Raw genomic sequence first — 14530 nt, 5'->3', positions numbered from 1 at the left:
TATTCCTTAAAATCAGATACAGTCACTGTCTCTCTGTTGAGATGCTGTTTCTGACTTTGAATACCCGTAAACCCATTCCACGGCAAATAAACACATTGGTTTAAACAGGAGATTTAGGAATGCTCACATAATAATTTAGCTGACAGAGAGAAGTTAAGAAGTTGTTCCTTTTACCTTCTCAGCTGATAGTTAGCCTTCTGCCCTAATTGTTGTTACTGCATATAATCTGTTATACTGCATACACCAGAGAGAATTGCCTTTCCTCTTATCTTTAAATCTTCCAGATATGATGAGAGAGGTGAAAGAGAAGTAGGAGGATCAACAGGATGGGTGATTAAAAAGGTATAGGTAAAATGTTTCAGCCCAAATTCTGAAGACAATAAATTGGTATTCTCCTCCCAGATGTGCAGAGACCTATTTTGTACTTCCTTCTATTGTTTATTTGCATGAACTTGGGGCTGCTATGGTTTCCCATTGTATTTTTGACATAAGCAGTATTAGGCATCAATATTCCTTTCAATTAGTTTGACAAATTTGAATAGAGTTAGCTATAATATTTGGTCTACCAAAGAAAAATAGAAAAATAAGTACCCTTTTATGAATATTGTGAAATTCTAGCTACTATGGAATACTTCCTAATGGAGTTACACTAAGATCATCTAGCATGTTTTCTTCAACCTGGATTATGATCCAGTTTGCTTCTGGCGTCAAGGTATTAGATTTCATGTAAATAATCTTAAATAAACTGTTTTATCTATTTAACATCATTACTTATCAAAATTACAAACTTAAGTCAGTAAAAATATATTGCTAATAGCTTCTAAATACAAATACTTGAAAGCAGGAAATAAGAATTCTGTTAGAGAAATTCTTATCATTTCAGAATACTTTAAAAAACAAACAAACAAAACATGATTGTATATAAGATGGTAACAACTACCTTATAAACTGGCTGAATAAGCTTGTAGTATTGCGAATGATTCGAGCAGCCTGGGATTCCTCGTGCTGACATCTTTGTAAGGTTAGACCATCATCCATATGGCCTTCTTGGTGTAATATAACCTATTGAAAGTCAGTAATTATCACAATGATTACTTAAAAAACCTTTGTGCTTTTAAATATTTTGTAACTTATTTTAATATTGCACTGAAAACAGTAATTGCATATATACTGAGCTACTACTTGTTAATCACTTTATCTGAACACCTGTTTATTAATTAATTACAAATTTGTCAGTCTCACATAAAAGTTAGTCACAGAAGACATTTTAATGTACATTTATTCCTCGACAATTCATTAAACATATACGCTTATGAAATATTTTCCAAATGAAACAAAAAATGTCGTTCTTTCTATATTCTGGCTGTCAGGGAAAGAGGATCTTCACTCTCTTAAGCATCATTTACTAAAGGATTCACACATGAAAAGACTACTGACAAGAAAATCAAGCTGGTGTGACAAACATCATAAAAATTACAATGCGGCTAAAGGAGCAACAACATTTATGAGTTACTTCTGACTCATTTAACTATTCTCTACACATTATGTTGGATTCTTATCAGAACCAGATGTGAACATCATATGAACTTCAAGCAATAACAGAGATCCTTTGGTGGGTTTTTATTTTTTCCCTTTAAATAAATACCCAGTTTCACAAAATGCCAGCATAATTTTCAGTCACAAAAACAAGTCTTGATCATTTTGACTCATTAAAATCCTACACCACTTTTGTAAGAATTAAATGTGAGCTATCCTGCTTCTTTGCCCAAGATGTAAGCTATTGAATTATCCACTAAAAAATGTATTTTTTAGCTCTGAGATAGTAAAAATTTGCTGCCCAGATTCCCAGTTAGCTGAATAATTCTGAAGGCACTGAATAGTTAACAAAGAAACTAATAATGTTATACAAGTGGTTACTACCACAAATGGGAAAGTTATTTACCAATAGGTTTTTGTACATACTGGCATATAGGTATACCAAAGCATTGGAAAGTGATGTTTTTCTATACTTGGCAGGATCCAAAGTACACATGTGCTCTGTTCCTCCCAACATGCTGAGGAAGTGCTTTTAAAAGAGGCAAACATCACCCTATGAGTTTATCTGGACCCTAGAATCCATGGAAATGTGATGGAGAAGACTAGGAAGACATTTTTGAATGAGTATATTGAGAATATTATCTTAAAGAAGCCTAGTTTACATATTGGTCATCTTCCCTCTTTGTTCAAGTACTTCTTCATACTGAGTCACACTGTGGGTGACTTTGTTAGCTGAAATATAACTGTATCCATAAAGAAGGGTTCTGGGGTGTCTTAACTGAACAATAACTATAGAACCGTTCTTCCCATCACAAAACTAGTATGAAAACATTTGACAATCAGACAATGTTTCCTCAGGCCATTGCATTTAACTCCAGATTTTGGAGCTACAGGAATGATACAGGAATGAAAACATTTAACAGATAGGATATGCAAGCTGGCATGCCTTGCAAAGTAATTGCACCTTCACCATTGTGTAGCTGACATGCACTCTTCTCCCTAATTATGCAGTAGATCAGGGAAGAGAGAAGTCTTTTAGAAGGACCTAATCTTCCCTATTTCTCTGACAAAAAAAAAAAAAAAAAAAATCCCCAAACCTCACCCAAATCATCCAGAAACACCACAATGCCAGGAAAGCGCTATTTAGAACTCCAGTAAGTAGATCGTGGCCAGACGCATCCAGCACTGCCTACTCCAATTCCTCACATAAACCACTTCCCTGCATATACAAGGGCATTTGGCACTGCCTTGCTTGTTGAGATACAGCAGGGCACTGGTATTGACCCACACCCTGAGCAATGGTCTCCACAACAAGAATCCAAAACATGTAGCATATGTTTCTCTGTTCTCCGAGCTCTAGCATTCTGGAGCTCTGCAAGAGTTCATAGCTTGCATAGAAGCAAGCTCTCAAACTGAAAAGACAGGCATCCATCATTCACGCTGGATGGTGGAGGAATGTCGAATAGAATATTGGTGTAAACATAATCACTACCTGGCAAAGTCTGGAACCCTTGGTTACCAAGATCTCAGAGACAGAGAGAGAGAGATACAACAGATCAAAATTCTGGCAGAAATCATGCAACAGAAGCCTCATAAATGATGCCAGAATTTCTTACATATTTGTGTCTTGCAAAGACAGCATGATAACTAGATAAGTGAAACTATACTAAAGCCAAACAACAGAAATTTTTACTTGGCATTTTGGGTATTTTATAACAGAATTAATCCCATAGTTTTCTCCTCTCTATAGATTTGCAGCAGCTGTCAGTGATAATAGCTAGGTTATGTGAAAATCCCCGCCCTTTGTCTCTTGCAAAAATAAGGTATTTCTCAATCCTCCTAGGGGTACTGGGGCATGTTACAAAAAGTGCAGGTCAGCTTGAGAATGATTACAGTGACTGAAAGTGAAAATCTCCTGACAAAATGATGGTGGAGGATGCATACAAAGCTACGACTTCATTTTTACTGTAGAAAAATAAATTTTATATGAAATTTAAAGGGATGCATATATCTAAACTTGCTCACAAAATTATAGTCTAGTACCATATTTTGCAGAGGATGAAAAACTGTTTCTTGCCTCCACAGGAATATCAGTTACAGGAAGTGAGAAAGTTTGGGTTTTCTTCTGTTTGAATGCACTTAACAGGAGAGAATTCTCCAGGTGAGAGGGCAACAAAAGATTCTGGAGTCTTTGAACATGAATGAAATAAAAGTGACAGGCAATTACAGAGGTTCTTTTAGTCCCTTGCTGCTGAGCAGAAAACTGGGGGAAAATAAATACTGAACTTCACAGGAAGCTATTGCAAAATTCTTCATTGAATGCAGAGGAAGAATCTACATGTTGCCTTTTCAAGAAGCAAAATTGGACCCTCTGAAGAAACAGAATCCCATAGCCAATACTGACAGGGGAAAAGAAGAGGCCATCATTGTGTGATTAAATCTCTTATAAAGAAAATACTGAATGACTAGCACACAAAGAATTTCTCTGATCAGCCAGTATGCTGGGAATTGAAGGGGTTGGGCACTCACTGCCCATTTATGACCATGTGTGTTGCATAAATAAATGAGATTGTGCCAAGGGTGTGCTGAGGACCTCATTTTTTATATTACAGTCCTTGTGTACGACTATCCTCTTGTGAATGTACATACATACAAGTAATTAAAGAAGAATTCCAACTTCTATTCAATAATGAATTTTTTTTTCCTTTTTCATGTGCTAATGATAGGTTCAAGTTGTAAAAACCTATGAATACAGAATCAAAGAATCATTTAATAATGATGCAGTTATGCAAAGTTAGTACTAAGCCCCTTAATTCTGAATGAAATGTAAACATAATTTGAAGAGATAACAGGTCATATGCTCCTAATTAAGAATATACTTGTGACCTCTTACCAAAAGGCTGAGAGAAAGACCTTCTTGATGCCACATCACATCTAACATTTTGGCAGGAACTTGTTCGTTAATATCCCTTAAGAAACATGAGGACTTTCTAGGGCCATTTCTTAAGTAACAAATTAAATTGCCATTTCATACAATATACTGAATTAAAAAAATCTAAAACACCAGTGAATGTAAGATGACTTACAAGCTTACACCCTTAAACAGTTAAATGCAGATTTTCAAAAAAGTGATTTGACAATCCAAATCAGGAATTTCCGTATTTTATGGAAGTGTCAAAAATAAAAAAAATTACCCCAAATTAATAATTTCTTCTGGCAAGATAAATAGCTAAATACATTTCTTAGTGGCAAAGTTTTTATTCAGTTGCATAGTTATGTTAATATCCACCACTGGTTTCATTTTTAGAATTAAACATTCACACCATTTTCAATAAAACTGCACAAAACAATTAAATCCACAATTGCCACATTGGTAGAATGGCAAAAACCAGGACAGACCAAAACTGTTATGCAACTAACATTCATTTTACAAGTAATTAAAAAAAAAAAAAACCCTCAAACATTACCTTTCTTTTCAAGGGACCTAAACGTGCTGATTTAGCGTCTTGTGCTTTGTAAGTCAACCATAAGGCACTGGCCACATGTTGGACAAAACAGATTGAATCACCGTACTTTATTTCTGGGACTCCCATTCCATCAATGTCACGTTTAAGACTAGAATCTTGCTTTTCTTTTAGCTCCTAAGAAGATAAAATAAAAGCTGGCATTTAATCCCTGTACTGGAACAGGATAAACCATTGAATTCTTCACTGAAACACATTCCAACACTGAACAATGTTTACATTACTTATGTTGTTAAGATGCAGCTAAATTTCATTTCACATAATTTCTGTTTCTATCCAATTAATTAGTCAGATTCTGATTACAAATCATTTCAAATCTGAAGCATCATTTTCACTGGAGCAAGAAAAATCCCATTATTCTTCATTCACAACCAGAGGATTTTGTCTCCGGCACAAAAGTAAGTATAATTTTCTTTAAAATGAAAGTTTTCCTTTCAAAATTGAATTCAGGAGTAAGAACAGAATTATGCAGCAAATTCTGTAATAGCAAATTATGGATGCATGTGCATGTGTGTGATTAAACAAAAAACTCTAAGTAAATAGCATAATTAGATTATATAATTTTTCTATGATTTCAAATGCTGATGGACTTAACCTTAAGCGTAGACAGTTGTTCATTTGTTGGTAAGTAAGGAAAATAAGTTAAGACATTGATACACAGTTTAAATTATTATATGTGTAACAGGTTTTCTTATTTCATCTCAGTTTACTGCATGTTCAACATCTGTGGAGTAAAGTGAAGTTCTATTTTAACTATGCTAATCTACTTTCATTTATATGGGATTTAGCTGTCACATTTCAACAATAATTTTAGTTGAAACAGATAGCATTATAATGCCAAGATGAAGTAGAATGAAATTACAAGACATTCCTTGGGGATACCACTACAGTATCAAGACTATGGGGAAATCATGTCACATCATATTTATGTGGACTGCACTATCAATGCACAGATAAAGACGAACTCTTTCAATACACATTTACAGTGAGGCCATTAAATGAAAAATACAATAAAATAAGACAAATTCATTAACTGTCAGCAATTAATTATTTGACTTTATGTAGCACCCTGAAGATTAAAACGTTTTCCTCAGGTATTATGTCTGCATCAAGAATCAAGCATCAAAGAAAATTTCAATGAAAGAAATTATTATGTGGTAACAAGTGATCCTAACTAAGTTACTGTTCGAAAAAAAATGAGCAATACTGTTCCTTTTTGACGACACTAAACATAAAAAAACCAAGACCTTTTGTATTTAAGAAATAAAGCTTTAGAATGATTTTGGGGACCTGAAGGCTGTTCTCACTTTAAGCAATACAGCATAAATTCCTCTTCGTGATGTTTTGCTCTTTGTGCTCTGTCCAGTTTCTCTAGGATTTCAGCCAAGTCATTTGATAGCAGTGTGCAAAGAGAGGGTGTATTTTCTAACAGCTGAATAGTATAGTCAGATAAAGATTATCAGGCGAAAAGGAGACAACAAAAATCTCTTATCTAGATATTTGTACATATCTTAGCAGCAAAATATCCAAACACTTTCTCCTTCAAAACCCCCTCTTCACAACCTATTATCAGTTTAATTCCCTCAGGCCATGAATGAATGAAGTCGAAGAAAACAAATCACATCATGGGTCTGGAAGATGGCAAAGGAAAAATAACAGTAACAAAAAATTAAAAAAAAAGAAAGAAGGAATGAAAAAAGGAACTTGAGGGCAAAGCTGTCAAGGATGTAATTTTCACAAGATATTTAATGTACTAGAAGGACAAGATTTAGAAAACAAGAGAATTCATAGAATTATAGATTCCTACGTGATAGAAGGAAGGTAAAGAATGGCAGTGTGAACAGGACAAACAAACCCAACTGTCTTTACAATGATTTTTCAACAGTCTTCTTGTAAAAACACAGTAGGGAAAGAACTCTTGATAACTTAAGGGCTTCTTTATGTACCCCTAAGAATGGTAAGACAACCTGACTGCTGAACTCTTACTAAATCTAACCTACGTGAGCTAATTAAAATTGTATCTTTTGGGTTTGCATGCGTTATTGCATTAAAAGTACTGCCATAGGCTACCCCAATTTAAGAAAAGAAAAAGATAAAAGGCCTACAAATATAAGAGCAGAGGATCGACACATTGAGCCTACCTATATTGCTATTGGGCTTACTTACATACCTTGCTGTATACACTTCTACACTCCAGTAGACAAGAAAAAAAAAAAAAAAAGGTGATTTTAATTTTGCCTTCTACTTTTTCCTCCCATATAAAATAAGTAGGAAAAAAAAAGCTTAATACTGTATTTGAAATACAGTGCTTACTGGGAAATGATAATTGTAAAATATGAACTTAAAAATAAATACTTGAACTTTTAGAGACAATTGTAGGTAAAGGACTCTGTAATACCCATCATCTTATTCCAAAAACAAATTAAACTTTATGATTACTACTAAACTATTACGACATCCTAATGCCATGTTGAGCCCCTAAGATAGATACATGCTGGCAGTAATATTAAAATGATATCAGATCTTTCTGCATGAGTCATCTGTGACTTTTGAATGTGTCAGAATGTTACTTACTCAGACTACACCAATAATTTCTTCATTGTCAATTGTATATACCATCATGAAAATAAAATATGAAATCTCAAATATTAATTCTGGACTACAACAATTTTTAAATAAACAAATATTTTAAAATATGCTATTGTTCTTCACCGTGTTTATTCTCAAAGAAATTTATAAGCAGAATCAGGGTTCTGCTCAGCAGAGTATACTGAGCCAAGTACTGTGCTGGAATGAGAACATCCCATTTCAAAACAGGATTCCATCTGCTGCAGGGAAACTGCTGTCGCTGTGGTCACAAGGCATTACAGAACCATTGCCTTAAAATATAAAGGTTGATATTTTAAAACTTTGTCAAAAGTAAGCTCCAAATTAAACCCAAGAAAAGGCATAATTTGGGGGGTTTCCATCAATTTCCAATGCTTGTCAGCTTAGTTTGCAGTAACTGGCAGTAAATAGACATATATTGCATGTGCTGTTTTCATTGAAAACAGCGCCATAATGTTCTTTAGCATATTCTTTCACTTTTTTAAAAGCTCCCTTCTATTCTTATTTATATAAGGACATATTAAGGAAAACTCTAATTTGAATTTTATAATTTAAAATATTTGTTTCAATTTCCAGTGTTACCCAGCACAAGGAAAAAAAAACCAGTGAAAGTAAATACATTATGAATGCAATAACAGGTTTTGAAAAGCACGGAACACACAAGACTGCTGAAGTGGTATGTAACAATACTGAGGATGAAGTATATATACTAGGATGCTTTCTTCAACAAAAGGTTCTCTATAACAACTGTTGGAAAAATAAGACTTTAAGTCATGTGTTACAGGCTCCTGGGAAGCCTTGGGGATTTCGTATACTCTGCATAGCTCTGTCTACTGGCAAAGAAAATCTCTTTTTTCCACAAAACCCCTTTTGCTAACTTCCAAACTGGAAAGAATACCTCAATGCAGAAATGTTTTATTTCCTTTTGGATACTCCACAGCAATGTATATTCTGAGCAATCTGGTCTGAATTCATTGTTGACCCCACCTGGAGCAGAAGGCTGGACTAGATGATTTCCCAAGGTCCTTTCCAATCAGAATTATTTTATGATTCTAAGGGACAGCAGTGCTGTAAACAGCCAGGTATTCCAGCACCCTATTTTTAAGGATCTGTACACAGCTGGATAGGAAAGTATTAGACAGTTATCTTGAAATTTCCCTTAATTCATGCCATATTAAGGTCCCAGCAAGTGAAAATATTTCTTCATTGAGAAAATGAACAAGAGAAAACAAAGTTTTACAAATACATAGGTGCAGAAATTAAGATAATCACACTTGGATGTATCTAGTCTAACTATTAGTTCTACAGTTCTTTTTCCCCTCAATCTGTATGCAATAAGCACTTGGCTTTAAAAGTCCTTTCCTTCTTACAGTCCAGATCAATCTTTGGGGTTTATTGGCTTCCAAAACCTCACTTTTCTTTCTTCAGGAAGAGTTATCACTGCTTGTTCCTCTCACCTTTGGAAACACTAATGTCTCTACCCATGGGTCAGTGCAGCTCTCACCTGCCCAGACAATAAACAACTATTTTTATTCTTGGCACAGGCAAAAGCAAATTTATAACCTACTGTGAGATAAAAACATTCTTTTCTATATAGGACAGCACAAATCCTAGGATGATGAGACACTGAACTTGTATTTCATATAAAAATGTACATTAACAACCATATTATGTACAAACACAGTAGATGGGATGAATGCATTACACAGTCATTATTGAATTTTGCATAATTACTACTGTACTTCACCTTAGTCATTTTGGGGATTGTAACAAATTTCACTAATGTGCCTTTGAGGCACACCTCAACAAAGGGAGTAAGAAAATAGGGTATGTTTATTCAATGCAACAGAAATTACTTTATGAGTATGCATACATAAACATAAAATTTATATACTTAAAATGTACACATTCATATGCATAGATTAGAATATTAAGAAATTGCAGGACAGCTGGTGTCCAATTAGGCAGTATGTTATATGAATTTGAACACAATGTTAAACCAGTAACTGCAGCATTCCTGGCATACTCACCATCCTTACCAGGGTGCCGTGATTTGCCAAAATGGGAAAAAAATACAGCTGTAATAAATGCCCCTGCACAACATCATATGTACAATCCACACTGCATAGCCTTTGCACTGAAGAAAGAACCAAAAACTATTTGGCGAGCATCTATCAACCTAAGGAATTTTCCTGATAGTTTCTCAATTATTTTGATTGGTTAAAATAAAAATTTTCAGCATACCCTATGCAGTCACACTAATAAAATGAACATTGTTTTTTTAAACATGCTAAAAAGAATTATTTGCTTTATTATACTAACAAAAGTCTAGCATCTGTCTAGACCCTTAATGCTAGATTTTATCTAGTATATATCTAACTTTAAAGATTCTTTTTCACTGCCCTTCAGGGACCATACAGCATTCAGAATTACATGGAACATTTAACTTCTCATACTTAATAAAAAACTCTATTGTAGCAGCTATGGCAACTACTTATAAGTAATATCATGAAAGCACACAAAAACTTTTCCTCATCTTTGGTATAAAAACCTTTCACTTTCTGGAAAAAGTGTTACTAATTTCACCTACTTCCATAACCATTCTTCACTCTCTCTCTCTCTCTCTCCCTCTCCCTCTCTCTCTCGTACTGTTTTTCTCAGCTGGAAACAATGATTGCAATAGTAACATGCAATTAGCAGCTCACTAAAGAGCACAGTTTGAAAACACATGGTTTAGAAATCACTGACTACATTTTCCTTGCAATTCACCTATCAATACACTGCACAAAGAATAGCAAGGGCAGAATTTTGCCCATCTGAACTGAATTCAATTGAATTCAATTATGACAGATAGAGCTGGAATGAATAACATTCTAATGAGATTCTGTCCAACTAAAATGATTCTATAATGATTAAAGCATTCATATTAAACCACTGTGTCTTGCATTGTATTAGTTTTTAATCTTGTTTTTTTAACCTGTTAACAGTTTAGTTTACTCTAAAATTTATTAATCTTCCCTATTTTTCCTCAAGGAAACCTTTCTTACTCTCGACTAAGGCTGTTTACATTTGTATTTAAAAGCATAATCCCTGTCAATTGCTTCAATTTAGAAAATTACAAATAATTTATAAAGTCACTGAACCAACTCAGATCTAGTATTTGAGTGCTCCACATTTAAGACAAATTTGCATTGATGTTATTTACCTTTGATGCTCTAAAACAAAAGGCAGTAGATGTTGTGTCTGACTTCTCTCTGTCTAACATTGCAAGTCCTTCATCTTCATTCAGAGCCAAGTACTTTCCTGTTGTAATATGTCGAAGACGGAAAGGCTGTCCCCATCTGATGTTACTTCCACTCCAGCTAAACATATGAGACATCAAAAAATAATTTATGAAGTAAGTAAAACTAATATTTCTATTTTGGGCTTTAAAGGATGTTCAGAAAATAGAATGTGCTATATATATTCATTTTTGCTTTTGATTTTGATATTTGCATTAAAACAGATGCAAAACTGTTAATAAATTTGCAAAGGGAACCTTGGAAAGGAGTATAGCTTTAATTTCCTTGTTTCTACACCCTCTCTCTGTTTTACTAGAGTGTTATATATGGTGATCTCTGTTAGTTATGAGAGTATTTCATTTGCAATTACAAACACCCTTATGGTATATATTGAAATTTCACTTGCAACAAGTTAACAGAAAACTAATCACCCAGGAGGGACATAGAGTCCAAAAAAAAAAAAAAAAAAAAAAAGACAGACACCCATGAGGGATATTACTGTTCTGATTTCCACTCATGCTTCTAAAATTCCAAGTGGAGAAAAAAAAAAAAAATAAAAAAAAATCTTAAAATACTGACATTCCCTGTATGATTACATCATGGTAGATAACTTTTTATTATTGACAATGAACATACTAACATATATCATATAGTAAGACAAATATATTACTCGTGTTCTGCCTTAAGGGTCTGTAACAATCAAATTGTTGTTAACATAATATGAGCTGCTAACAAAAGAGTTCAAAAACATCAGTACCTTATTCGAAGCGGTTCTACTCTCCACAAAGACCTTGCTCGAACACCAGCTCCTCCGGTTTCATAAAGTACTTTCCTACAGAAAAGATTCAGAAGATCATCCTCTTGTGTTTATTTGTGCTACACAGTATTTATCTTACTCCTCTGTAAACTGCATAGGACTCGCTTCTTCTCCCCAGCTAAACAGATGGAGTTGAATAGGCAGACAATTCCTGTTCATCAGTGAGAGCAGAATACACAATCCGAATGTCCCAAGTAAGTTAGGCTATTTACATTCTCTCTCAGGAGTTGATAAAATATTTTGCCTTCAAAGAGGCTGAGAAGCTTTTGCTGTTACTTTATCAGTCATAAAAATATGTTATTCATACAGTTCCCAAGAGATTAATCTAAGTTACTAATGCTCTTAAACACATACAAACACAATATTAAAATAAGTATACACATTTGCATATATTAATTATCTGCATGAGACTTCAGTCCTAGAATTACTTCCAAAATTCTTATTAAAAGACAAAAATGGTGCTGATAAAACAAAAATTTTGTATCATAATCCTTACAAAAGAAATAACACAGATAAAATTATATATTAGTTTTAGGAAACTCAGAGAAATAAAAACAGGAAGTGAAAGGATTCAGCCTTTAATGTAATCTTATATATAATGTCTGGGGGTTAGTGACATGTTTTAGTGCTGAAACTAACATTCTTCTCAATAACCAAATACAAACTATGGTGGATTAGTCCTGTTCACAGGACTACATGTAAGAAAGTTTTTCATCTTTCACTAATCATTCATGTCTTGTCATCCAAGCACCAGAATTTGTATAACCTTTCTCATATATAATGGAGATAGGAAATACAATGGATAATAGGAAAGGTCTTGGTCTGAAACTCAGGATACATAGAACGTTTTTTTAAAAAATAATTTTTTTAATAATAATTTTAATAATAATTTTAAATAATAATTGTATTTGTTACATTCTGCAACAGTAAAAATTTAGGAAATAATAAACTTCAAATACTTTATTTAGTTATAATAATAATTTAGGAAGTTTGATGTGCACCTTATCTATTTTAAAATACTTTAAGAATCTCTTAACTAAGTAAATTTAATTTCTTTTACACATTTTTAGGCTACTATCTGCAATATTGCTGCTATTGGGAAACTGTATTAGAGTGAAGACCTTGCTTTCACAATGTGACTCCCAAGCAGTCCTCCATACTGTACTATGTACGGGTTTATTGCATCATCATTATACAATAAATTGAAATTTCTGCTACTGGTAGCAAATGCTCAGTGGACACTCTAACTGAACAGAAATCTGTTCACACAGCAAAACAGTACTAGAGGATGACACACATATTTTTTTCTGTGCCTACTTCTTCATTTGAAAGTGTGACATTACAACATCTATGTATAAAACTCTGAGTGTGGTCAGAAACTGAGGCCTCCAGGCAGATACCAATAAGAAAATCATATTCTTAATAATTGTAATATACTGCAGTACATTCCTTCATAATTTGAGCAAGAGAGAAGATTTCAGACATAAAAGCAAAATTATTCTAGATGCAAAACAAACTGATTCACTAACTTCTTTTCAAAGTGCAGCAAACTTCCAGAAGTTTGTTGGGTTCATTTATTTTTCTTAGAGCAATATAAGCAGACAGCCTTTTCTGTATCTCTAAATTTTTCTGGCAGTGGTTCTTTCTGTTCATATATTTATTTATTGATACCTAAAGGAGAGGTTGGTTGAACCTTTCAGCAAGATTATTTGATTCACGCTTATTCCTAAATGTTGTCATCAATTTCTAATGATAAATTTTGTTGTACTTTTGTCAGAGGTAAAAATGGTAATTCATATAACCTGTTCTTCCCCTTCCCAAATGAAAGAAGGGGTGAAGAAAGATAAAGAAAACAGTTTCTCTGTTCCTTGTTTAATTAAAATAACTGGAACTGACCCCAAACCATGAAGACAGTCAAACTGAGAAACGGAGAGTAATGCAGAATGAAAAATGACTGCATCATAATGTGATTAAGGTACAAAAAAACCCCTTCAAATTGTAATTTGCTTAGAATCATAGAATCGTTAAGGTTGGAAAAGACCCTTAAGATCATCAAGTCCAACTGTTAACCTATCACTGCCAAGTCCACCACTAAACCATGTCCTCGAGCACCACGTCTACCCATCTTTTAAATACCTCCAGGGATGGGGACTCAACCACTGCCCTGGGCAGCCTGTTCCAGTACCTGACTACCCTTTCGGTGAAGAATTTTTTCCTAATATCCAACCTAAACCTCCCCTGGCACAGCTTGAGGCCATTTCCTCTCGTCCTATCACTTGTTACTAGGGAGACCAACCCCCACCTCGCTACAGCCTCCTTTCAGGTAGTTGTAGAGAGCAATAAGGTCTCCCCTCAGCCTCCTCTTCTCCAGACTGAACAACCCCAGCTCCCTCAGCCGCTCCTCATAAGACTTGTGCTCTAGACCCTTCACCAGCTTTGTTGCCCTTCTTTGGACACGCTCCAGCACCTCAATGTCCTTCTTGTAGTGAGGGGCCCAAAACTGAACACAGTACTCGAGGTGGGGACTCACCAGTGCCGAGTACAGGGGCACTATCACCTCCCTGGTCCTGCTGGCCACACTATTCCTGATACAAGCCAGGATGCCATTGGCCTTGGCCACCTGAGCACACTGGTGGCTCATGTTCAGCCAGCTGTCAACCAACACCCCCAGGTCCTTTTCCGCCAGGCAGCTTTCCAGCCACTCCTCCCCCAGCCTGCAGCATTGCATGGGGTTGTTGTGACCCAAGTGCAGGACCCGGCACTGA

General features: G+C 34.7%; 1 protein-coding gene across 1 annotated transcript in view; it reads right to left on the bottom strand.

Annotated features, from left to right (window-relative positions):
* The window catches only part of RYR3 (ryanodine receptor 3), a gene marked incomplete at its 5' end in the record, with an annotated part of 249795 nt that overhangs the window by 153875 nt on the left and 81390 nt on the right, over window positions 1-14530 (bottom strand). Inside the window, 4 exons of the mRNA XM_082318667.1 lie at window positions 941-1062; window positions 5004-5177; window positions 10873-11029; window positions 11706-11780. Of these exons, the coding sequence (XP_082174793.1) occupies window positions 941-1062; window positions 5004-5177; window positions 10873-11029; window positions 11706-11780 (528 nt within the window). The remainder of the gene's footprint in view (window positions 1-940; window positions 1063-5003; window positions 5178-10872; window positions 11030-11705; window positions 11781-14530) is intronic.

This window comes from Platalea leucorodia, assembly GCF_965183815.1.
Source record: "Platalea leucorodia genome assembly, chromosome: 7".
NCBI classification, from domain to species: Eukaryota; Metazoa; Chordata; class Aves; order Pelecaniformes; family Threskiornithidae; genus Platalea; species Platalea leucorodia.
The sequence above is the reverse complement of the archived record's forward strand: the minus strand, read 5'-3'. Positions and strand labels throughout refer to the sequence as shown.